The sequence below is a fragment of the Typopeltis vanoorti genome, chromosome 17 (assembly GCF_054136105.1).
Source record: "Typopeltis vanoorti isolate ZY-2024b chromosome 17, IOZ_Tvanoo_1.0, whole genome shotgun sequence".
Classification (NCBI taxonomy): Eukaryota; Metazoa; Arthropoda; class Arachnida; order Uropygi; family Thelyphonidae; genus Typopeltis; species Typopeltis vanoorti.
Genome location: NC_143565.1, coordinates 18,480,972 through 18,504,916, shown reverse-complemented (window position 1 = coordinate 18,504,916; position 23,945 = coordinate 18,480,972). Strand labels below are relative to the sequence as shown.

The 23,945-nt window shown below is 34.1% G+C and overlaps 1 protein-coding gene across 4 annotated transcripts in view; it reads left to right on the top strand.

Annotated features, from left to right (window-relative positions):
* LOC150097199 (centrosomal protein of 95 kDa-like) overlaps nt 1-23,945 on the top strand; it is a 234,027-nt gene that overhangs the window by 172,297 nt on the left and 37,785 nt on the right. For all 4 annotated transcript variants that reach the window (XM_090407715.1, XM_090407711.1, XM_090407712.1 and 1 more), the window contains exons 12-13: nt 7,727-7,816; nt 19,514-19,701. In XM_090407715.1, the coding sequence (XP_090263841.1) occupies nt 7,727-7,816; nt 19,514-19,701 (278 nt within the window). The remainder of the gene's footprint in view (nt 1-7,726; nt 7,817-19,513; nt 19,702-23,945) is intronic.

Below are 23,945 nucleotides of genomic sequence, written 5' to 3'. Positions count from 1 at the left end.
ATGTTGGAGTCTTGACAAGTAACAGACTGATTTGGAGGAAAATTGTAGATAGGAAGTTAGTAATGATGTAATTTTTTCATGTAGTACTGTCATATCCTGTACACCCCCTGAGGATACATGGCAGGAATTTGATAATGATGATGAAATATCGAGAACCTCTTGAATTGGTACGTTTGTAAAGAGAGCCACCATGTCAAAGCCATGATTTATTTTTTTTTAAAAGAATTGAATAACATAAACCAAGAGTAAAGGAAAAAGGTTTAATGGTATCACACGACTAGTTTCAGCTTTTTACAGCCTTCTTCAGGTGTTTTCATAAAAGAAAAGAAAAAACATTAAACATTGAAGATAAAACACTGTGAACAGCACAGGAAAGTTACTGTACATATTTAACGTGAAAACATTGTAGTTAATGTATTCAAAGCTGTTCCTTTGTTGACCACATTGTTGGGTGAGTGTGTGCGTATAGCATTCTTGTGAGCACCAGTATGCGATCACAGCAGAATGAGTCTGGGAGGTTATAGCTTAAATTATTATTTAAATGTACAGGGTTGAGGATGATTTCTCTAGATTCTACAATTTTTCTCTCTAATTCGTCATGGCAATGGAAAATGTTAGATCCATCCCAAAGGATTGTATGAGTATGGTTTTGATTATCAGAATCGGCAGAAAAAAGGATATGGCTGGATAAAGCACTGGCACGTGTTCTCTTGTAAGTGATGTCCCTCCTGTGCTCCTCCATATGTAATTCAATAGACTTATCCATCTGGCCAAAGTAAGGAATGTTGCAGTCACACCAAATCTTGTATACACTGGGATATTTTAGGTTGTGATGGCTAGGCTTTGGACGGCTCACTAGAGAGCGGATCTTAGGAAGCGGAGTGAATAAAGTTCTAATGTTAGATTTTTTGAGAACCTTGGCTAATTTTTGAGAGACTGAGCTTATGTATGGTATAGATATATTGCCTTTAACATTATTCATTTCTTCTGTATGGCGACTAGGAGGATTAAAAAGGTATTTTTTAGTAATTTTTTGAGAATAACCATTCAGTCTGAAAGTAGATCTAAGAAAATTGATTTCTTTATGAAGTTCATCTGGGTCATCAAGAAGAGAGCGAGCTCTATGTCCCAAAGTAGAAATAATTCAAAGTTTCTGAGGTGGGAAATGATGGGACTGACTATGGAGATATTGGTGTGTGTGTGTGTGTGTGTAGGTTTTCTGTACATCGAAATTTTAAGTTTTTCAGAAGAATGGGTCAGTTTCACATCCAGGAAAGGCAGGGAACCATTAGTTTCAATCTCAGCTGTGAATTGAATATTTGGGTGTTGACTATTAAGATGTTCAAGGAAATCCAAGAGAGAATCATATCCATGGCTCCAAATGAGGAAAATGTCGTCCACATATCATTTCCAAATTTTAGGTGCTAAGAAATAGGAAGAGATAGCTTTAATTTCAAAATCTTCCTGATAAATGTTGGCAAGTACAGGGGATAAAGGATTACCCATTGCTAGACCATGATTTTGCTTGTAGATAGTGTCCTGAAATCTAAAGTATCCAGACTTGATGCAATGAGTAAGTAAGGCTAACATTTTTTTAGATAACTTATCTTTGAGGAGTGTCAGGACTTCTTCTGTAGGCACATTTGTAAACATGGATATTATGTCAAAGCTAGCCACGATGTGATTTTCTTGAACAGTAATATCTTTAATGTATGATACAAAATCTGCAGAGTTGTTAATAAAAGACGAAGACTTGCCAGAAAAACATTTAAGGTATTTTGCAGGATATTTTGAAAGGTTGTATGTTGGTGAATTAATGCTCTCAACAATGGAATGAAGTGGGGTATTTTCCTTGTGGATCTTGGGAACTCCATATATGCATGGCATGAGCGGATGGAGAAAGCGAAAAGAAAGGCGAATGTCTCTAGACAGTTCAGAAGTTATTTTTAATAAATTGTTGGTACGATTTTGAAGTTCATGAATGGGATCTCTCTCAAGAATTGAGTAAGTGTCACTCTGTAGTAATTGAAGCATCTTATTTTTATAATCTTCAAAGTTAAGCACAACTGTGGCATTGTCTTTCCTGGACGTGAAACTTACCCATTCTTCTGAAAAACTTAAAATTTAGATGTACAGAAAACCTACACACACCAATAGATATTTCCATAGTTAGTCCCATCATTTCCCTTCTCAGAAACTTGGAATTATTTCTACTTTGGGACACAGAGCTCGCTCTCTTCTTGATGACCCAGATGAACTTCATAATGAAATCAATTTTCTTAGATCTACTTTCAGACTGAATGGTTATTCTCAAAACATTACTAAAAAAATAGCTTTTTAATCCTCCTAGTCGCCATACAGAAGAAATTAATAATGTTAAAGGCAATACATCTATACCATACATAAGCTCAGTCTCTCAAAAATTAGCCAAGGTTCTCAAAAAATCTAACATCAGAACTTTATTCTCTCAGCTCTCTAGTGAGCCGTCCAAAGCCTAGCCATCACAACCTAAAATATCCCAGTGTATACAAGATTTGGTGTGACTGCAACATTCCTTATTTTGGCCAGACGGATAAGTCTATTGAATTGCATATGGAGGAGCACCAGAGGGACATCTAAAATTTATTTTGGTTATTTTTCCGATTTTTAATGTTGGTTATTCTGTCTTTTAATTGTACTCTCTCAAATGCTTTTGTTAAATCAATAAAGCACACATAAAGAGGTTTATTGTACTCAATTGATTTCTCTATTATTTGCTTTAATATAAATATTGCATCTGTTATTGTTCTGTTTTTCCTAAATCCTTGTTGCTCATTTGATAATTCAGATGAGCAACAAGGTTTGTCCTGTCTCATTTCTTAAAAGATTGGTATTTCTAAGCTCTTTTGCCAGTCATTTGATATTTTTCTTTCTTTCAGTACTCTGTTTAGAATATGACATAGTTCTTTTGCTAATTATTTCCGCTCATATTTTAATAGTTTATTTTGTATCTTATCAATTCCAGCTGATTTTCTGTTTTCAAGTTCTTAATAGTTTGTTCAATATCTTTTTCTGTTATTTCAAAAGTTACATTATCTTCTTCATAAACATCATTATTATTGATTATATTATCTTTGTTCTTTTCTGTGTATAGATTTATGATAACATTTGCCTATTAATTTGGCATCATTCCCAAGTATCCTGTGGCTAGTATTAGTAATCTCATATTCTGTTAAACCTGATATGTTTCTTTCTTGGAGGAAATATAGAATTGGTGTTCAGAAAAGCATATAGAAACAGATCAGTTAAAGTTATTCTACTTTGAACAAACAGTCCAAAGTAGAATAACTTTCACTTGCATGGGACTGAATAGACTACAGGTAGCAGAAGAGATGGAATTTTATTTTTTTTGGAGATGGTATCAATGATCTAGTTGAATTTATAGGCTTAAAAGTTGTGGAAATATTAAACCTCTTTAAGGTGCAAGAAATTCATTCTCAAAAGCCTTTAATGCATAGGGTGGCGATTCTGTGTGAGTCTTCTCTTCCAATAGAGAGCAGAGAAAAATGGTTGATAATCTTCCTACCATTTTTGGGTTGTAACTATTGAGAATGGCAGTTTCTTTAATTGTAGAAATCTCTTTGCAAAGTAGATCAGATGAAGAAGAGATAATAAGTTCTGGAAAGAAGGCATTTAATAATATCATATTTTTGTGAGGAATGGTGAACCAAAGTCTGGATATATTGGCAAAGGAAGGTTTGTGAAAAATAGATGTTGATAAAGAGTCATCTAGTTTTCTTTTTATAAGAACATCAAGGAAAGATATAGTTCCATTTGATTCAAATTCTAGTGAAATGGATTCTGTGAAGAAGGTTATTGATTTTCTGAAAGAACACATCTAGTTATTCATGTGAATTATTCCAAACAGCTGACATCATTCATATAAGGAAGCTGTATGGATGATGTAGAAATCATCCAGTGTATTCATCCTAATTAATCATCCCATTTGACTTATACTATTTTACTAATATGTCATATATCTTCCTTTATATCCATTAATGTTGTTAATTTAACTTGATATATATAATTATCATATTTCCCAAAACTTGTTAAAACTCAATTGATCACTTGTTACCAGCAACTCATTCCAACTTTTAACTTGGCTAACTTTTTGCCATTTTCTCTATAGTGTATATTCATGATACCATAGATGGAGTATGCTTTTCACTTGACAAACCCTAAGTTCAAATCCTATCTATGATGCAGGTAAACTTTATAAGAGCTTTTTCTACTAAAAGTCACCAAGAAGAACATATGTAATTAACAGTGATAATATGGTGGTTTCAGTAATTTTAACTGCAATCAACTTCCCCCACTCCTCACTCTAATCATCCATTTTCATTCTGTCTCATTCTGAACAACCATTAATTGACAATAATTTACAAAAATTAGAATTATTATTATCATCATCATGAAATTCTTAATATGTACCCTCATAGGATGTACAGAATATTATAATAGTACTACATGAAAAAGTTACATCATTACTGACTTCCGATCAACAATTTTCTTCTAAATTATTCTGTTATCTGTCATGATTTCTACATGATCATATCTTATATTTTTGTCTTCTAAAGTACTTTTTATTGTATCAATCCATGTACATTTGGTCTTCCTTTGGGTCTTTTTTCTGGCCAATGCAAAGAACACTTGTTTTGCTAATCTTTCCTCTCGTATTCTGTTCTCATATTCTAATTAGTACCTGGATGGTACTAATGTCAGGTTTTTTCCTAATATCCTCATTTTTAATATGATGCTGCTCCTATTGATCATCTGTTTCCTCCCCTAGTCTTTCTCAGAACTCATATGTGTGGTCTCCAGTCTTTGATCAAGTGTTTTATTTCTAACCTAGTTCTCAGATTCATGAGTTAAAATTGGTTTGAACACTGTCTTGTATAGAACTAGTTTTGTGTGTTGCCTAATTTCTCTCTTATTCCATATAAATTAATCCATTTGACTTCCTACCATACCAACTTTGCTAATTCTGATGTCTATTTCCATATTTAATTTGCCATCTTCAGTTAAAATTGTGCTTAAATAGCTGTTTTACATAATCACTAGGTTCTCCATTCAGAATACAGCTGATGATTTCAATGTTTCTGCCTATTTTAATTATCTGTCTTTTTATTGCTGATTTTCATACCAAAATTATTACAACAGTAATGCAATTAAGTCAGGAAATCCTGCAAATTTGTGCTGAACTGTAATATTTGCATAAAGTAAAGAGCCAAGATTAACATCACCGATTTTGATATGAGGTTCAATACCACTTTCCTTCATAATGTGATCTCTATGGATAATGAATAAGAGTAGAGATAGTGTACACTGTTGTCCGACATCTGATTTAACATCATACTACCTTTCTGTCCATTCTGACTGCTGCCTTACAGCTCAGATAGTGACTATTAATCTAAAAATCAGGATGTAAGTGGAAGAATTCATTATAACTAATTAATAACAGAAATATGTTACTTTAAATCTTTTTATTTGTAGAATATTCAGCTATGTTTAAAAGCCATTTGCAATATGATTATAGGAGAACAATCACAAAAAAAAAAAATCAGTTCAGTTGAAGGCATGTGATATTATATGCATTATTGGCTACAGGAAAATAGCTCCTGCAGCTGATAATAATTACAATAAAATAAGTTATTAATAAAATAAAATAAAAAGATTTAAATTAACATAAGTCTTCCATTATTAATCAGCTATAATGAAATAAAGACTGTACTGCTCGATATAATGTCTCATTTACACCATATTACTGTAGCATTTTGAAGAGCTTTTCTCTTGGCACCTTGTGACATGCCTTTTCCAGATCTACAAAAATTAAATATAGATCCTTGTTATATTCTGCAGATTTCTCATCTGTTTGTCTTAAAGTGAAAATCTGATCAAGCTATATTCTGGCCAAATCCACTTTAAGTAGATTTAGCCAGAATATAGCTTGTTTTAAAAATGTTTTAAAATTGTTTTTTCTAAAATATGTTTCTAATAAAATAATTATTTTTTTAATAAGTCAGGAAATTTAATTACCTTTTTTAGTTATCTTACATTAGCTACTTAGGTTGTGCATTTTTGAATTGTCACTTATTGTTCAATCGGCTTTTTACATTCTTGTACTGAAGATGCCTTTGATAATCAGGTAGAAATTATACTAATAAAAAAAAAATTCGTGAGTTTTTAAACAAAAATCTAGAATATCTTCAATCTTCATGTCCCCTTTATCATTTCTGATTCCTTTTACAGTACTCTTTCCTCCATTTCTAAGCTTTATCAGTAGCTTCCAGAATATTTACCATGTCCCTGATATTTATTTTCTATGTTTTTACCAAAGTCTATCCATTTTTGGTTAGCTAGTTTTACATAATGGTTCACTTTCTTGCATTTTTTCTGTATTCCCTAAGAGCACAAGCTGATGTACTTGCCAGGAACTTTCAATATGCCTTCTTCTTTTCCTTCACTGCCTTTTTAACTTCCTCAGTCCAGATAATGTTTTCTTCAGGATTTGTCACTGAATCTCTAAGATTTGGTTTTGTTTTCAAACTCATTTTTTTATTGAATAATATTTGTGTATTTTAGTCTACAGTTCACCTCTGAAAGCTGCTTGATTTTCTTTCACCCTTTTCTTTTTAATGTGAAATTTAATGTTATCCCTCTTAAGAGTAAATGGAGATCACTTCCAATTTCAAAACACTTGTATACTCTCGTGTCCTGAACCAGTGAGTGAACATTGCTATTTACAATAATATAGTCAATGAGACTTTTCTTATTTCTCTTGCATCTTCTCTCTATGTGAATTTGTGCACATTTTTTATGCTGGAACATGTTTTTGTTGTTATTATTATTTATTAATTTATTTATTTTTGTTGAGCCCATACATGAAAGGTTGCTTTATTAATCTATAGTACATTAGTATTGTGTATGGGTAGTAATAAAAACTATCCATACACAGTTAGTTAGTATGCATATTATACATGGAAAGTTAGTAATAACTATGCATATTATCCTGAACAGAAATCCATCAGATACCTACCAATATTATTATTAGCTTTTTGTTCTTTTTTCCAGATGTTCCCAAAACATTTCTGTATATCTGGTAATCATTTCATACTCTGCTGTTTGGATCTCCAACAAGAACCAACTTTTCCTTTTTGTTGTGAGCATCTGTCTTCTGTAATGCCTGAAAAAATTCCTTCAATTCTTCTTTAGTAGAGCCTTCTGTGGGACCATAGGCAAAAATAAGTCTCATTGTCCAGTTTTCCATTCCAATATTTGTACATATCACTCTAGTTAGAAAGTTTGAATCAAAAATTTCATTCTATGGTTGTTTGAGTTTAATATTAATCAGTTTCTTTCTATTGTTTCATCTTTTAACCAACTAAAATATAGACAGATTTCATTATAGCAACCAGTTAGAGTGAATTCACTTACTGTAACAAAATATTGAAAATCCCCCCCCCCCCTCTCAAAGCACCATGCATCAATGTTATTCTACTGGCAATTCCTTGTAACATAAATCTTGTGCTTAAACTATTTTTTGGTCAATGTTAATTCACTATAGTTAAGAATCACTTATAGTGACACCATAGCTCTTAAAAATTTGAGTTAAGTGAATTTGATTATTAATATCAGTATTGTTTATTAATCAGTTGAATAAATGTAGGCTGTTATTCTTTATTTCCAGTTTTATTACCAAGGAATTTACAAAGGAGAGTGCCTACACCTTCTGCAATTAAGAAAGGGAAACGCATTCAGACTAAATCAAGCATTGAATGTAAGATCATCAAGGATAATTATGAAAGCTGTATTTTTTCTGTATAACTTAATTACTGATCTTAATTAAACTGCACCTATTAAATTTTTGAATGGTGGAAGATAATTTTCACTACCTGGTGTTTTACTATTTTATTGAATGGTGATTTGGGGTAGGTGTGTGTGGGGAAAACTCTCCAGTCTTTGGACTAGGATTTTCAGCCTCTTTAAGAGCATTTTCTTTAAGAGCATATGCTGACTCACATTCCAACAGCTTTGATTATAATTTATTTAAATGCTCTCTCTTTAAATTCTTGAGTCCAAGGTACAAGAGTATACAGGAGATTTGAAATCTCCTGTATCATCTCATATTGAGATGTTTGAATCATCTCATATTGAGAAGAACGAACAAAGTACATCTGTCATGCTGAAAAGAGGTTAACTTTACACTGAAATATACAAATACTGTTATTGAAATAGTAGAGTTTGAAAACAACTGAAACTTAGAAACCTAGTGGCAAAATCTGAAGAAAACATTTATTGATTCAGTCATAGAAGTATATAATGAAGTCATTTGCAGAGATGGTAAAATCAGAACTTTATAGTGAACTCAAAAATTTAAAGGGAATTCATTTTTAAATATTATGGGGAAAAAAAACCCTTGCTACATCAAAGTTAGTCCTGTTATCTGTTTGGTTATGAGGAGGATCTGGAAAGTTCTGATAAACGCATAGAACAAAATATTAAAGCAACTGATATAACCACAACAAAGAACATACCAGTTGAAGAATTATGAAGGTAACTTATATCCTCATATGTTCTTTCTTGTGGTTATATCAGTTGCTTTAATATCATTTTTGTTCTAGGTGATTATCAGAACTTTCCAATCCCCCTGCCCTTGTACAAGTCATTAATCTAGAGAGCAACATGCTTTCGCATAATTATTCACAGATAAATTAAAAACAAAAACAGTATAGATGGTGTTCAATAATGGCTGAAATTATTGTTTAGAGTCCTTTACTGGAGAAATTAAAAGAACTTATGTGGATGGAATATGTGCCAACCAAATTCTTGGGATTTTTATGCCACCATTATAGTTTAGATTAGGATGGTTGATTAAAATTTCTCAGGCTTAAGTTTGCATTCATACTAGGTTTTTGTATTATATAAAGAACAGGTATCTTTCTAATCAGTTGGCTGTAGGATGTTAAGAGTGATCACAGAGTTCTATTTTACCAAAATTATTAAATTTAATGTCATCTCTTTTCTTTTCTTTTTTTCCTGGATAGAATTGTGCATCCATCACCAATACAGGTGCAATGGATTCAGTATACCCCAGGTTGGCCGGGAGGGGGGGGGGTCCTTGGAGGAGTTAAATGTTTTTTTAATTTTATAGATGGCTTAAAAGTAGTATTAAGATTGATAATGGCATAGAATTCTATTTATTTTATCCGATAACTCTTTAATGTAAGGGATAGCTATGGTTTTACTGTAATCTGTATTATTTGCATTTTTTGTGAAGTTTTAGGAAGAATTTGATTGACGGTATTTTTTGCTGTAGCCATTGTTTATAAATGTATTGCTAATAGTTTGTAATTATTATTTAAGAGCTTTCATTAGAGCAAATTGTTATAGCCCTGTGTTTGAAAGTGTTAATAACTTCAAGATTTGTGAATTAGCACATATATATTGGCCAATATGTGTAGGCTTGAGATACACAGTAAAGGTTAGACTCCCTTAGGGAACTAAGCATTTAACATTATACACAAAGATAAATTTCTTGATTGGTGATATATTGGTGCATTAGTGAATAAGGACACTACATCTAAACTAGCCATAATGTCCGTTTGTGATATTTTGATCCTTTTGATTTTTTCCACAAATTGTTGAGAGTTTTTAATGTCTAATTTTTGTCTCTGTTTGTCTAATTTTTCCTTTCATTAAATTTGCCAAATGCTTTGCTAGTAAGTACGTAGGTGAGGATCTTCCATCAACTATTGCATGAAGTGGTACGTTTTCTTTATGAATCTCGGTGCTCCATAAAGGCGTTGAGTAATAGGGTGTAAGGATTTAAGTTGTTTTTTTAGTTCATCCAACATTATGGTTAGTTTAGATGTAGTGTCCTTATTCACTAATGTACCTTATTCACTAATGTTGACCTAGAGGTGGTCAACATTCTAAAAGATCTCTTTTCAAAGATCGTCAATTTGGTGGAGATATGTCGATGATGTGTTCATCATCTGGAAGGATACCATGGAAAACCTTCTCATGTTTCTTAATAAAATTAATCACTACATAATAAGATAAAATTCACTATGGAACTGAAGAACAACAAAGAACTACCCTTTCTTGACATACTGGTGAGGAAAGAAGATAACAATGTCCAACTGTCCATTTAAAAGAAACGCACAGATACAGGTATATATCTACATTATTCGTCTAACCATCATAGATCACAAAAACACAGCATCATTCATATGCTCCGTAATAGAGCCCTATGGTCTATTTCGAAAGAAGGAGATGTACAGAGAGAACTGTCACAAATAGTCACAAATGTCACAAATCCACAGTTGTCATTCCATTTATTAATTCAGCATCCACAAAACTGGCGAGAATGTTAAAAGCTCATAACATCAGAGTAGTTTTTAAACCAACTACCACAATCAGACAAGTCTTAAGATCACCCAAAGATGAGGTACCTTTCTTCAAATTTCCTAGAGTATATGAAATTCCAAGCACGTGTGGCCTTTCTTACATTGACAGACATCGAGAAGTTTTGAAATAAGACAGAAGGAACATGTGGTGGATGTCACTCACAATAGATTCATCACATCTGGTTTAGCTCATCATTTATCAACATCAAATCACGTTATAGATTGGAAAAACAGTTCTATGCCTTACATCCTTGTGTAGAGGCTTAAGTGCTGTGAGGACATTATGTTGGAGGTTTAATGGATTTTTTATAACACTCAAAAAGAATTAAATTAGAATTTAATACTTCCTATATTTCGTCCTAGTCACTAGGACATCTACGGGGATTACAAAAACAATTAATGTAACATGCACACAAAAACTTACGATACTAATCCCAACCACGTGGGCGACACTAAAGTCCTATCTAGGTGGAGTGTCCTCTGAGGGCGGTAGTAGGTGGCCTGGAATGTAAGGTGGGACCTCTGGTGATGAGTGTTTCCCAAATCTTCAGAAGCTTAATGCAACCGTATTTGTTAAGATTTGGTTGGTTTCTGAGAGCTGCTGCTGCGTCTAAGAAAAGTCTCTCTTTCTTGAATTTGTTGTGGTGGAGCATGGTGGTTTTCTTCCATGATACTCTGTGGGTGATGTCCAAAACATGGTCAGCCAAGTCTGAATGGCCATAGTTGTGTTTAACGATGTATGACTTGTGTTCCTCCAGGCGGATGGATGCTGATCTGCCTGTCTGTCCAAAGTACGCAAGCTTACAGGAACAGGGTACTTTGTAAACTCCAGGCAGAGAGAGAGAGAGGAGGGAGCTGATCTTTCGTAGAACGGATAAGGGTAGCAAGTTTGCAGTAGGGCTTATATGCTGTGTGTAGGTTATACTTTTTTAGTATCTTGGCTATTTTTTCCGAAGTGCCTCGGATGTAGGGTATGGTGATGGCATTTTTAAAATCTTGTTGACGAGAGGGACGGGGAATGCGGGAGGAATTGATTATTTTTTTGATACTGTGTTTGCTGTAGCCATTGGAGAGGAAAGTTCTGTGTATGTGGTTAAGCTCAGTAGTGAGGGCGGTTCCACTGGAACAAAGATTGTAGGCTCTCTTGGTAAGGGTTTTAATGATGCCATATTGTTGTGAGGGGTGGTGGTGGGAGAGTTTGTGAATGTATCTGCCTGTGTGTGTGGGTTTTCTGTATACAGTGAAGGCAAGTGTATCATTAGGCAGGCACGTGACTAAGGTGTCTAAGAAGGGTAAACAATTGTTCTTTTCCTTTTCCATAGCAAACTGGATTCTTGGATGTAGGCTATTGAGATGACCGAGGAAGGAGTCTAATGTGTCTGGGCCATGAGGCCAAATGGAGAACACATCATCTACACATCTTAGCCAGATAGAAGGTTTGAGTGGGGCTGAGTCTATGGCTCATTTTTCGAAATCTTCCATATAGAAATTGGCAAGGGGGGGTGAGAGGGGGGGGAACCCATGGCGGTTCCTTCTATCTGCTTGTAGATTTTGTTATTCCAAGAGAAATGCCCAGAGTTGATGGCAAAGGAAAAGAGATATAAGATGTCAGAGGAGAAAACGTTTTCTAAGAGAGATAAAGTGTCAGTTAAGGGAATATTGGTAAACAAAGAGGAGATATCAAAGCTTACTAATATGTCTGTATTGTGCAAGGTTAAATTTTCTGTCAGGGCTTTAAAGTGGGTCAAGTTTTTTATATAGGAAGCTGAATTTCTGGTGAGGGGGGACAGAGAGTTGGCCAGCTGTTTAGACAGTCTGTAACACGGAAATATCTCATCAATTCTCTCAGCTCAACAGAACTACAATATGTGAAAAACTACACAACACGTGGTCATGTACCGGATTCTGACTGAAGCATTCAAACGCATGCACGCCATCAAACACAAATTATCAAATGTAACGGCCTAGCAGTTACTAAAGTGTATGTTTTCATGTAACTTGATGCATTTGTTTTCACACCAGTACAGCCTTGAAAATGCTAGACAGTGGCTAGTGAAACTTGTTGGCTCTTTGTATTTGTAATCGTTAAATCTTATGGTCTTTTAATAATAAAAGTTCTTAGAGTAAATGCTGTTAGATCTGCCTGTCCAGAGGTGTTAGGTAGCAGCCTTACCACCGGACTTACCCAGCGACAGGTTAGTAACCTGCCCTGGGGAAATTCAAAATAATTTCAAGCCTCATCCAATGAAAATCCAGACGGACTATCAGGGAAAAGACTACAATTCAGGAAACGGTAAATGAAATTGGAAAAAGGAACACAATGAAGATTGCACCATGGAATGTGACAAGCAACTGCACACAAAGAAGAACTTGATAAACAACTGAACCAAGCTAACATAAAGATGTGTATAGTAACAGAAACAAAACAAAAAACAAAAAAAAAGGTACAAAAGAAACAACTATATACTAATCTACAGTGGGGTAAAAAAAGAATAAAGAGCAAAAGCTGGTATAATGATTATGGTACATAAATCCCTAAAGGACAATATTGTATATTATAACTATTTGAATGAAAGGCTAATAGAAATTAGACTCAAGACATCAAGAGGTGACATAACAATAATTGGTGCATATGCACCAAAAGAGGGAAAAGAAGAAGACAGTAATATATTTTATAAAGAATTACAGAATGCCATAGATAAAGCAAACAAAACTGACTATTTACTGCTAGCAGGTAATTTAAATGCCAGAATAGGAAACAAAAAATATAAAACAAACATAGGTAAATTTGGCAAAGATACATGTAATCAAAATGGTCGCAGACTGCACGATTTTGTCATTTATAATAATATGAGAATACTGAATTCAGTGTTTAAACACAAGTTTTTGGTAAACAGTGTTTACCAAAAAACATAAATATACTTGGTCAGCCAGAGGACACAAATCAGTAATTGTCTACTTCATTGCAAATTTTAAATTAGCAGAGTTAAATTTTAGACATAAGAGCATATCAAGGCTTTGAATTAAACTCCGATCATTATATGGTATCAGCAAAAATTTGATTTAAACCAAAATGGCTAAAAACATATAAAATTGAAAATTCTTACCAACCAAGCCACAAAATTTCTTCATTACAGGATCCCCAAGTTAGACAACAATATCGAAAATGCACAAAGTTAAAAACAGAAACCACACATGAATCAAGTGACATAGAAGATGAATGGGAAAATTTGAAACAAGTTCTCACAAAAGCAGCAACAGAAACCTTAGGAATAAAAGTGCAAATGGATTAGAAAAAGAGGACTAAGAGACTGGAAAAAAGAAATAGAAATATAATAGAAACAAAAAGGGGTGCTTAATGGTCAAAGCTGTATAACTGAGAGGAGACCTCCACATTCCTTTCCAAATGTCTAATCCTCACCTTCTCGTGGTGCACCCTGTTGGGTGTCTACCTGGATACTGAACGAACGAGGATAGGGTGGCAATTTGGGATTTAGCTGACCAAATTGTATTCCTATTGGTTAAACCAAAATACAAAATGATGGTACAACATGACAAAATTTCATGCCGGCTAGGGCGTCAGCTGGTTAAACAAGGCCCCCGTTGTTTTCGCCAGGGAACCAGGGTGAACGGCAAAAAGTCAGCTACTGGAACAAATCTGAAAACACACCCCAACTCAACATCACCAGAGTTAAAGATCGGTACTATCAACATAAGAAGCCTGAATGGCAAAGAAATGGAGCTAGCGGAGGAATTAGATAAGTACCAGATCGACATAATAGGGGTGACTGAAACAAAAAAAGACAAAACTGGTGAGATCTTTCTGAGCAATAAATACAAAATGCTATATTCAGGCAATGACAATCAAGGAAAAGAAGGGGTAGCCATAGTATTCAACACAAAACACGAGGCTCATCTTCTTGAATGGCAGGCAGTGTCAAGTAGAGTGATTTGGGCAACTGGACAATGAGACTTATTTGTGCCTACGGTCCCACAGAAGGCTCAACGAAGGTAGAAGTGGAGGAATTTTAATTTTTTTGAGGCTCTATCTAGATAAAGCTACTGACACAATGAAAAAGGAAAAGTTGGTCCTTGTTGGGATCTAAATAGCAGAGTAAGAAGTGATTGTCAGACATACAAAAATGTTTTGGTAAAATTTGGAGAAAAGAGCAAAGCTAATAATAATGGCAAATACCTGTTGGATTTCTGCTAAGGACATGGACTGGTTATTACTGGTTATACACAAATTCACATGGAGAGAAGAGGCAAGGAATAAGAAAAGTCTCATTGACTTTGTTATTGTTGATAGTGATGTTTTCTCCCTGGTGCAGGACACCAGAGTGTACAGAGAATTTGAAATTGGAAGTGATCACTATTTAGTATTGAGCAGGATAGAATTGAATTTCATATTGAAAAGAATGACACTTAAGAAAGTTTTAAAGCGAATAAAAGTTGAACAGCTCTCAGAGGTGAACTGTAGACTAAAATACACAAAGCTTATTGAAGGAAAAATGAAAGAGTTTGAGAACAGGAACCAAACCTTGGAGATTCAGTGGCAAGCCTTGAATAAAACCTTGATTGATTCAGCTAGAGAGACATGTGGTGAAGTTGTCTTTATGGATAGAAAAATTAGAACTCCATGGTGGACACAGGAAGTTAAAGAGGCAGTGGAAGGAAATTCTTCTTCATAGGATAAATCACATCCCAAGTATCTGAACAAGTTTTGTTTTTTCTTTAGATATTGTCATATTATATTATTTTGAGATATCATTTAATGATTTTAATGATCTTTGTAAATCATCTTCGGATGTAGCTAATACTATTTGATCATCTGCAAATAATAGTGTCTCTATCTTCATTTATGGGGTTTATTTGTATACCAAATGAGTTATACTATTTCCGAATTGTTATAATTTTATATATATTGAAAAGCAAAGGTGAGACGGTACATCCTTGTCGTACTCCTCGTGATATATTTTTCCATTCTGACATGTGTTCTAATTTAACTGCTATTTTATTTCCTGTATATATTTCTTGAATGGATTATAAAAGTTGGTTTGGTATGTTTAAATTGGTTAATATTTTAAACAATTTTTGTCTACTAATTTTGTCAAAGGCTTTTTCTTAATCAATAAAGGCCATGTGTGTTTCTTTTTTGAAATTCTCTTCTCTTTTCTATTAATTTTAGAGTAAAAATTGGATCTATACAGGATTGGCCTTTTCAGAAACCATTTTGTTATTCTAATAGTTTGTCCTCTACAATACTGCTCAGCTTCTCTTTTAATATTCCTGCATACATTTTATATCCTGTATTCAACAGACTAATTCCCCTATAGTTATTGCAATTTTCTTTATTTCCTTTTTTATAGATTGGGATAACTAGTGCTTTCTTCCAAGTCAGGAGTTTTTCCAGACATCCAAACCATATTAAAGAATTTCGAAAGTCTTTCATTAAATTTTTCATGTGCATTTTTGTATAGTTCTATATTTATGTTGTCTTTTCCTGGTGTTTTCCTCTTTTTCATCTTCTTTATTGTATTTTTCAATTCTAACATTGCAATATTTTCTATTAGGTCATTCTTTGTTTCATAAAATTTTATGTCATTGTTCTCATCTGTCCAGATATTTTGGAAATAGGTCACCCATTTTTCTAAATCTATTGTTTGTATTTTTATCTTTTCTTTTATTTCTTTATTCATGTATTTTATTACTTTATAGGTTTTGGATTGTGGCTTAAATAAATCCTTTTCTAGTTCTGTTAAGAAATTGTTCCATCTCTCTTTCTCTATATTTTTCCCTTACTTCTCGCTTTGCAATTGCACTGTTTCATTTATACTCTATTTCTGCTTCTATTGTTTTGGAATTTAGCCATTTCTGGTAACTGTCCTTTTTTGTTTCCATCATCATCATCATTATATTCCTGCCATGTACCCTCAAGGGGTGTACAGGATATGATAGTACTACATGAAAAATTTACATCATTACTAACTTCCTATCTACAATTTTCCTCCAAATCAGTCTGTTACTTGTCAAGACTCCAACATTACCAGATCTTATATTTCTATCGTCTAAGGCACTTTGTACCGTATCAATCCACCTATGTCTTCCTCTGGGTCGTTTTCCTGACAACCTGGCAGAGAACACTTGTTTTGCTAATCTTTCTTCACCCATTCTGTTTAAGTGACCATACCACCTGAGATTAGCTCTGCTAATGCATTCCTGGATGCTGACAATGTCAAGTTCTTTCCTCATATTCTCGTTTTTAATATGATATTGCCATTGATGCCATCTGTTCACGCCTCCAATCTTTCTCAGGACTCTCATATCTGTGGTCTCTAGTCTTTGGTCAAGTGTTTTACTTCTGACCCAGCTCGCAGATCCAGAAGTTAAAACACTGTCTTTTATAAGCTAATTTAGTGTTCTGACTAATTTCTCTCTTATTCCATATGAATTTATTCAATTGACTTCCTACCATGCCAACTTTGTTGATTCTGTTGTCTATTTCCATATTTAATTTACCATCTTCAGTAAAAATCGTGCCCAAGTAGCTGAAATGTTTTACTTGTTCCACAGGTTCTCCATTCACAACACAGTTGACATTTTCAATGATTCTGCCTATTTTCATTGTCTTTGTCTTTTTATTGCTGACCTTCATACCATATCTATTACAACAGTTATTCAATTTAGTCAGAGAATCTTGCAGACTTGTAGCGGATTTATTTAGAAGTATAACATCGTCCGCATAAAACAAAGAGCTGACAAAATACAAATAAAACAAATTAAATTAATTTATTTTTCATATAATTTCAGATATCATGCATCTACATAATATCTGAAATTACGCATAAGGCTTGTATTGTTTATATTTTATTGTATTTAGATTGTAGTTCCCGTTTTATTGACTTCTTAACATTTTATATCTTTATTCTATGTCTTTATATTTCATATACTTATTAATTGTTGATTTAAGTGTTACATGTTTAAGTATTGTCATCTGTGTTTAAGTGTTACATGTTTAAGTATTGTCATCTGTGTTTAAGTGTTGTTATTAGAATTCTATTTATTTGACGTATGTATAAACATTTATGTTATCTACATTAATAAATCAAATTCAAATAAATATTTAATTTTTTTTATTTTAAAATACATAATGTTAACGAATCAAATTTATTTCTCTTAACCCTTAATTCTACAAAATGTATTGTGTCCCGGTTTTTTGTTTTCAAAAAATGGGATCCCTACACACTTAGATCAGTCACCTGTAAGCATTATTAGTTTCATTGGATAATCCTTCTATATAGTTAGTTACTGAATATCTTTCCCTCTCATCATGTTTATTTATTTATTTTTTTGAATGCCATAAATGCAAACATTCATGCTTAGCAACTTAATAATGGCCAGCCTGTTGCAAGTTTTTTCCCACTTGGTTAGACTATAATAAATTTAGTTTAATCCTTTATTCAAGTATAAGCAAACAAAGTTTGTGCCTGAAGTATCTTTTAGGACTGAGGCAACTCATGGTAAAGGTGGACTAAGCTCTCATCACTTGTCTTAGTATCTCCCATAATGCAAAGCACATCTCCTTGCAGACATGTATAATGCCATGCATTAAGGGAAGGGCCACTACCCAGAACGGTTTCAACCTTTATTGAGGTCTCGTCAGTGGGAGGCAAACCCAGAGGTGGTGATACTAAGACAAGTGATGAGAGCTTAGTCCACTTTTACCACGAGTTGTCTCAGTCCTGAAGATACTTCAGGTGCAAACTTTATTTGCTTACACTTGGATAAAGGATTAAACTAAATTTATTATAGTCTAACCAATTCTTGTAGAAGTTTAACCAAGTGAGAAAAAAACTTCCAACATCTTTCTCTAAATCCAGAGTACTTTAATAATAAGGTGAGACACGTTTGGGCAACTCGTATAGGTAAATATGACTCCTTCATTACTTCCGCCTTGGTATCACCACCTCTGGGTTTGCTCCCGCTGACGAGACCTCAATAAAGGTCGAAACCGGTCTGGGTAGTGGCCCTTGCCCTAATACATAGCATTATACATGTCCACAAGGAGATGTGATTTTCATTATGGGAGATACTAAGACAAGTAATGAGAGCTTGGTTCACCTTTACCACAAGTTGCCTCAGTCCTGAAGATACTTAGGTGCAAACTTTGTTTGCTTACACTTGGATAAAGGATTAAACTAAATTTATTATATGACCAGCCTGGTTGGCCATGTGGTTAGCATACAGCTTTCTAGCCAGAAGACTGCAGGTTTGAATCCTGCCATGGGCATGGATGTTAGTGATTGTCTGTGAAAATGGTAATGGTGGCTGTGGTTGGCAGTAGATGGCATTGGTGCAGATGATGCATTGTAGATGGAGAGTTATAGAGTAGGTGCCCTTCCTCGATGAGTCTTTGGACATCCTGAAGGTATCACATAATAATAATGTTACAGCTGTAAGTTATTAGTAATTCAGTTGTCTTTAGTGAATATTTCTATTAATATTTGTTCTTTATCTTGCTTATATTTGCCACTCATTCTGTCAGTTCACATATTTACAACTTTTAGTAATTTAAGTATACCAACAAAATATGGTATTCTCCTTAGTTATTGTTTCTGATGTATTCTGAAATACGCTCTATTCCACTGGCCTCTATGCAGATTTGGTTATAATTGAGGAACCCATCAAGATATGTAGCATGCCTGATATATGCAAATAGGAGAGCTGAGAGGAAATGTCCCATTGCAGGTCATCTGTCTGAGAGGATTCTTCTTGACATGTTAAGGTGTAATATTAAAATGGATGTTTCATATCACTTAACATGAATTTGATTCACCTGTTACCAGAAATGGAACTGTCACATTTAACAAAACTAAACTTCTGCCAGGTAGCTCTTATCAGAATTATAAATATAAATATTCATTTCAGAACCAGATTTTTTGAACTATTGTTTTAAAATTAAATCAGTTTCAATTTACAATTGAATTTTCTGTTAACTGAATGTTTATCTTATATCAATTAATTTCTTTGGTTCTTTTAACCTATGCAAATGATATTTTTTTTAGTACAGGAAATTTCTAAAAGACCAAATCATGAAGGAGGTCTATTGTGTGAGTTACAGAATGAATTTCCAGGTATTGAGTTATCATCTTCTGCTGTTGACAGGATGACAAGACAGTATGAACAGCATCTCAAGATGTTGGCCAGGCGAATCAAAGAAACACTTCACAAAAAATCACAGACACAAATACAGGTAAAAAAAAAATTATAAGATTAAATACACATACTTATTTATAGCTGGTAAACTAATTCAAGGTCTTCCTGAACCATCATTAAATTCAGTGATTTCTTCAATCATTGAAGAAAAGACATTGTGGTGGACACCTGTGGAGAAGGTCGATTAATTAAAATAATAATAATAATTAAAACAAAATGAAAGCATAATTTTGTCGATTCAGTTTTAGCTTTCAAACAATTTTTATGGCTATTGTTTGTGAATTTGCATCTATAATATAGAGCCTCCATAACTCTATTTTTGATGATGCCTTTGGTTGGAATCATCAGAGGAAACGTTGAGTGTGTGCTCAACAACAATAATCTCTCCCTCTTAAACACAGAAAGCAACACCTTCCATATATCTACTTGAACATTTACTGCATTAACTGATTTAACTGCCTGCTCACCTTCCTTTTTACTACTTTAAAATTGATACTGATGGCAACTTATTTGGAAGCGGTTTTATGGTTTCTTTCTTCATTCTTCAGAAAATATTCTGTAATCATCTACTTCAGCTGGAAGCATCCATTAGAAATGCCTTCCTAAAATGCTGCACTTGGTATTGATTTTCTTTGATATGAAAAAAAACATATGAAACTGCTTGAAGATTTGATATGCTGAAAGATCTACATAATTCTGTTCTCAAAGGGAATCTTTCTCTTTTTATCATGAACTTTCTATCCAACTTCATCTTCCAAGTCTTAGTGGGAACTGTTCTCTCCTGACTGTACATCCAAGAGGAAGGAATTCCACAAGGTTAAGTTTTAAGTGTTGTGATTTTTTGCAATCAAGGTCAACTCAATCACAGGACAACTTCATCCAACAGTAACTAATGTCCACTTTTGTCATTCATGTAACATGAGAATTATACATCTGGAGGAAGCTATTGACCATATCTCAAAATGGACACTTGCAAATGGATTCAGATTTTCATAGCACAGGACAGTTTGTGTGCATTTTTGCTGCAAACAGGTCTTCATCCTGACCCAGCACTCAGGCTACAACAAACATTTATCCCAGTTGCACCAGAAGCCAAGTTCTTGAAACTAATATTTGAAAACAAACTCAGTTTCCTCCGTCACATACATTAGCTATGAGATAAGTGCCATAAAGCATCTTTCATCTCTTGGGGTGCCAACAGATGTTCTTTGCTCCCTGTGTGTTATTTCTCACTTATAAGATCTAAACTTGATTATGGGTTCTAAGTGTTTGCTTCTGCCAGAGAGTTCTCTATATTGGCTAGACCCCATTCACCATCAAGCCATAAGAATTGCAACTGGAGCATTTTGAACTTCAACCATCCCTAGTCAATACATCGAGGAAAATGAAGCTCCTTTGTTGTTTTGACATTCAACATCAACAGCTGTCTTTGTTATATGCTTACAAAAATAAAATCTCTACCAGACCATTCAGTGTGGCCAATTATTTTTTTGTTCATGGTGGAAGAATCTTTACAACCCTCTCTCACAGTCTCTAGATATTGAAGTAGACAATATAGCTCAGATGCCACTAAACACCCTTCCACCATGGCATACATACATACCACCATGTATCTTTTCCTTTCACAGGCTACCAAAAATTTCCCCCCTTCCTGTTGTCTACCAGTAGTTCTTTCAAGCTCATAGAATTGAATACTCTGATTTTGTATCTGTCTACAAAGATGGTTCAAAATCACAGGCACTGGTGGGATGTTCTTCTGTCTTCTCAGACAACACTGAAATATCTGCTCAGATCCCACTAGAACTTTACTACTGAGCTGTGTGGTATAGAGTTTATACTGAAATACACAAGACTGTATTGCTACCAAAGGTGCTTAATTAATACTCAGATTTGCAAAGTTCTCTGCAGGCAATAAAGATGTCTAGAGCCATAAAAATCCACTCTCCTGAATCTAATTTCTTTTCTCTCTCAGTTAAGGAAGCTACAACTGGATATATGCTTCTGTTGGATTCCAAGCCACATCGGGATCAAGGGAAACAGAGCTGGAGATACTGCAACTAGGTCAGCTTGTTTCTCAAGACTCTCTCTCTGTCCCATACACTGACTACCAGCAGACTCTCAGGCATAAACTTTTATCCCAGTGGCAGACATCATAGAATAGAGAGACAAATAGTAACTATCTATCAAATTAAACCTGAAATTAAATTTTGACAGTCTAGTCTGCACAGGGTTTGTAAAGAGGAAGTTAATTTTGCTTGTGTGTGACTGCCATCATTTCAACAATGAGTGCAGTAATTTCAACAATCTTCATAATCTGTTTTGAGCCCTATACACTGGAAGATTTTATCAGACTCACCAAATGTGAGTGATAAAATTTCTGTCTGACTTTTGACGTAAATTTTTAAAGCAAATCAATATTTTTCATTGTATATATATAAATCATATGTATTACATGCATTATTTTATTTAGTATATAGGTTTTTAATAAATACCCTAGTTTTTATGTTACATGCAATTTTTTGCACTCGCTTTTTTATACCTTTTTCTCTTTCTTTGTATACACCTGTTTACAATTTCTTTTTTTGTACCTTTTTAAAGTTATTAGACATTTTATCTATACCTTTTTACCCTTGTATAGTTATCAGATCACTTCACATTAGATACTCCTGAGAAGTCCTTATGCCATTAAACTCTAAATAAGTCAGTCAATCAGCCTATTGTTATTCAACACTAATCCTAATCCCTACATGAAATACACAAGCAGAATATTCATTGAACAGTTCCGTTTTATCTTCGGTAATGTTGCCCATATTCCATCAGCATCAACTAAAGTCAGTCTTCCATATTCACTCTTTCTTCTATTAGCAACATACGAGGGTGTTCTGAAAAATTCTCGGCCTAACAATGAAAAAACGCCACAAACACTTTTAACAACAAAGATGTTTTATTAACGGTTATATTTCGCTGATTTTCAACTCGGCATCATCAGAGCACAACACACATGTAAACGCGACAGTGAGTGAATGAAACAATATAATTACAAAAGACAAAAGATCTAAAGTCCTATTTTTGGCGCCCTCTAACGAAGGGGAAAAAAAAAAAAAAAAAAACAGCAGTTATCCAGGAGTTTTTCTTAAATTAACCGTCTCCCAAATTTTTGGAAAATTAATGCAACCATATTTGTTAAGGTTGGGAGAATTCTTCAAAGCCATTACTGACTCAAAAAATAATCTTTCAGATCTATAACGACTCCTAAATAGCACATTTGTTTTCCTCCATCTAATCTTGTGTGAAGGAGTGTCCAAAGCGTGATCTGCCAGTCCCGACTTGCCATAGTAATAGTAGCGAATGTATTTTTCATGTTCTTCCATGAAATTGTGATTTGGCCTATTATGGGCAAACAGGAAGATCAGTGAACATCCACCTGGAAGAACATGAAAGATACATTCGCTACTATTACTATGGCAAGTCGGGACTGGCAGACCACACTTTGGACACTCCTTCACACAGGATTAGATGGAGGAAAACGAATGTGCTATTTAGGAGACGTTATAGATCTGAAAGATTATTTTTTGAGTCAGCAATGGCTTTGAAGAATTCTCCCAACCTTAACAAATATGGTTGCATTAATTTGCCAAAAATTTGGGAGACGGTTATCCTAAGAAAAACTCCTGGATAACTGCTTTTTTTTTTTTTTTTTTTTTTCTTCCCCGTTAGAGGGCATCAAAAATAGGACTTTAGATCTTTTGTTTACCAATTATGTTCACCTCCTTATTTACCACTGTACCACTTATAGACACTCTTGATTTAATCAAGTCTAAATTTCCCCCAGATATTTTTGAATTATTTCAATTTACCATGAATGCAGGTTACTTTACATGGGGGGGGGGGAATTCTACAAACAGATTAATGGTACTGCTATGGGTTCCCCCCCTCTCTCCCCCGTTAGCAAATTTTTACAGGGAACACTTTGAAAACAAAGTATTTACCACAGCTACATACAAGCCAAAAGTGTGGCTTGTATGTAGATGATGTGTTTGCCCCATGGACAAGACACTTTGGATGCTTTTGTCACCTACCTAAATAGCCAATACCCCAAAATTCACTTCACAGTAGAAAAAGAATCAAATAACTGTTTACCATTTCTTGACACATTAGTCGCCCGCCTTTCAGATGGTGCACTATCTTTTTCTATTTACAGAAAGCCTACACACACAGGAAGATACCTACATAAACAATCACATCATCATCCAGTCCAACAGTACGGCATTTCAAAAACAC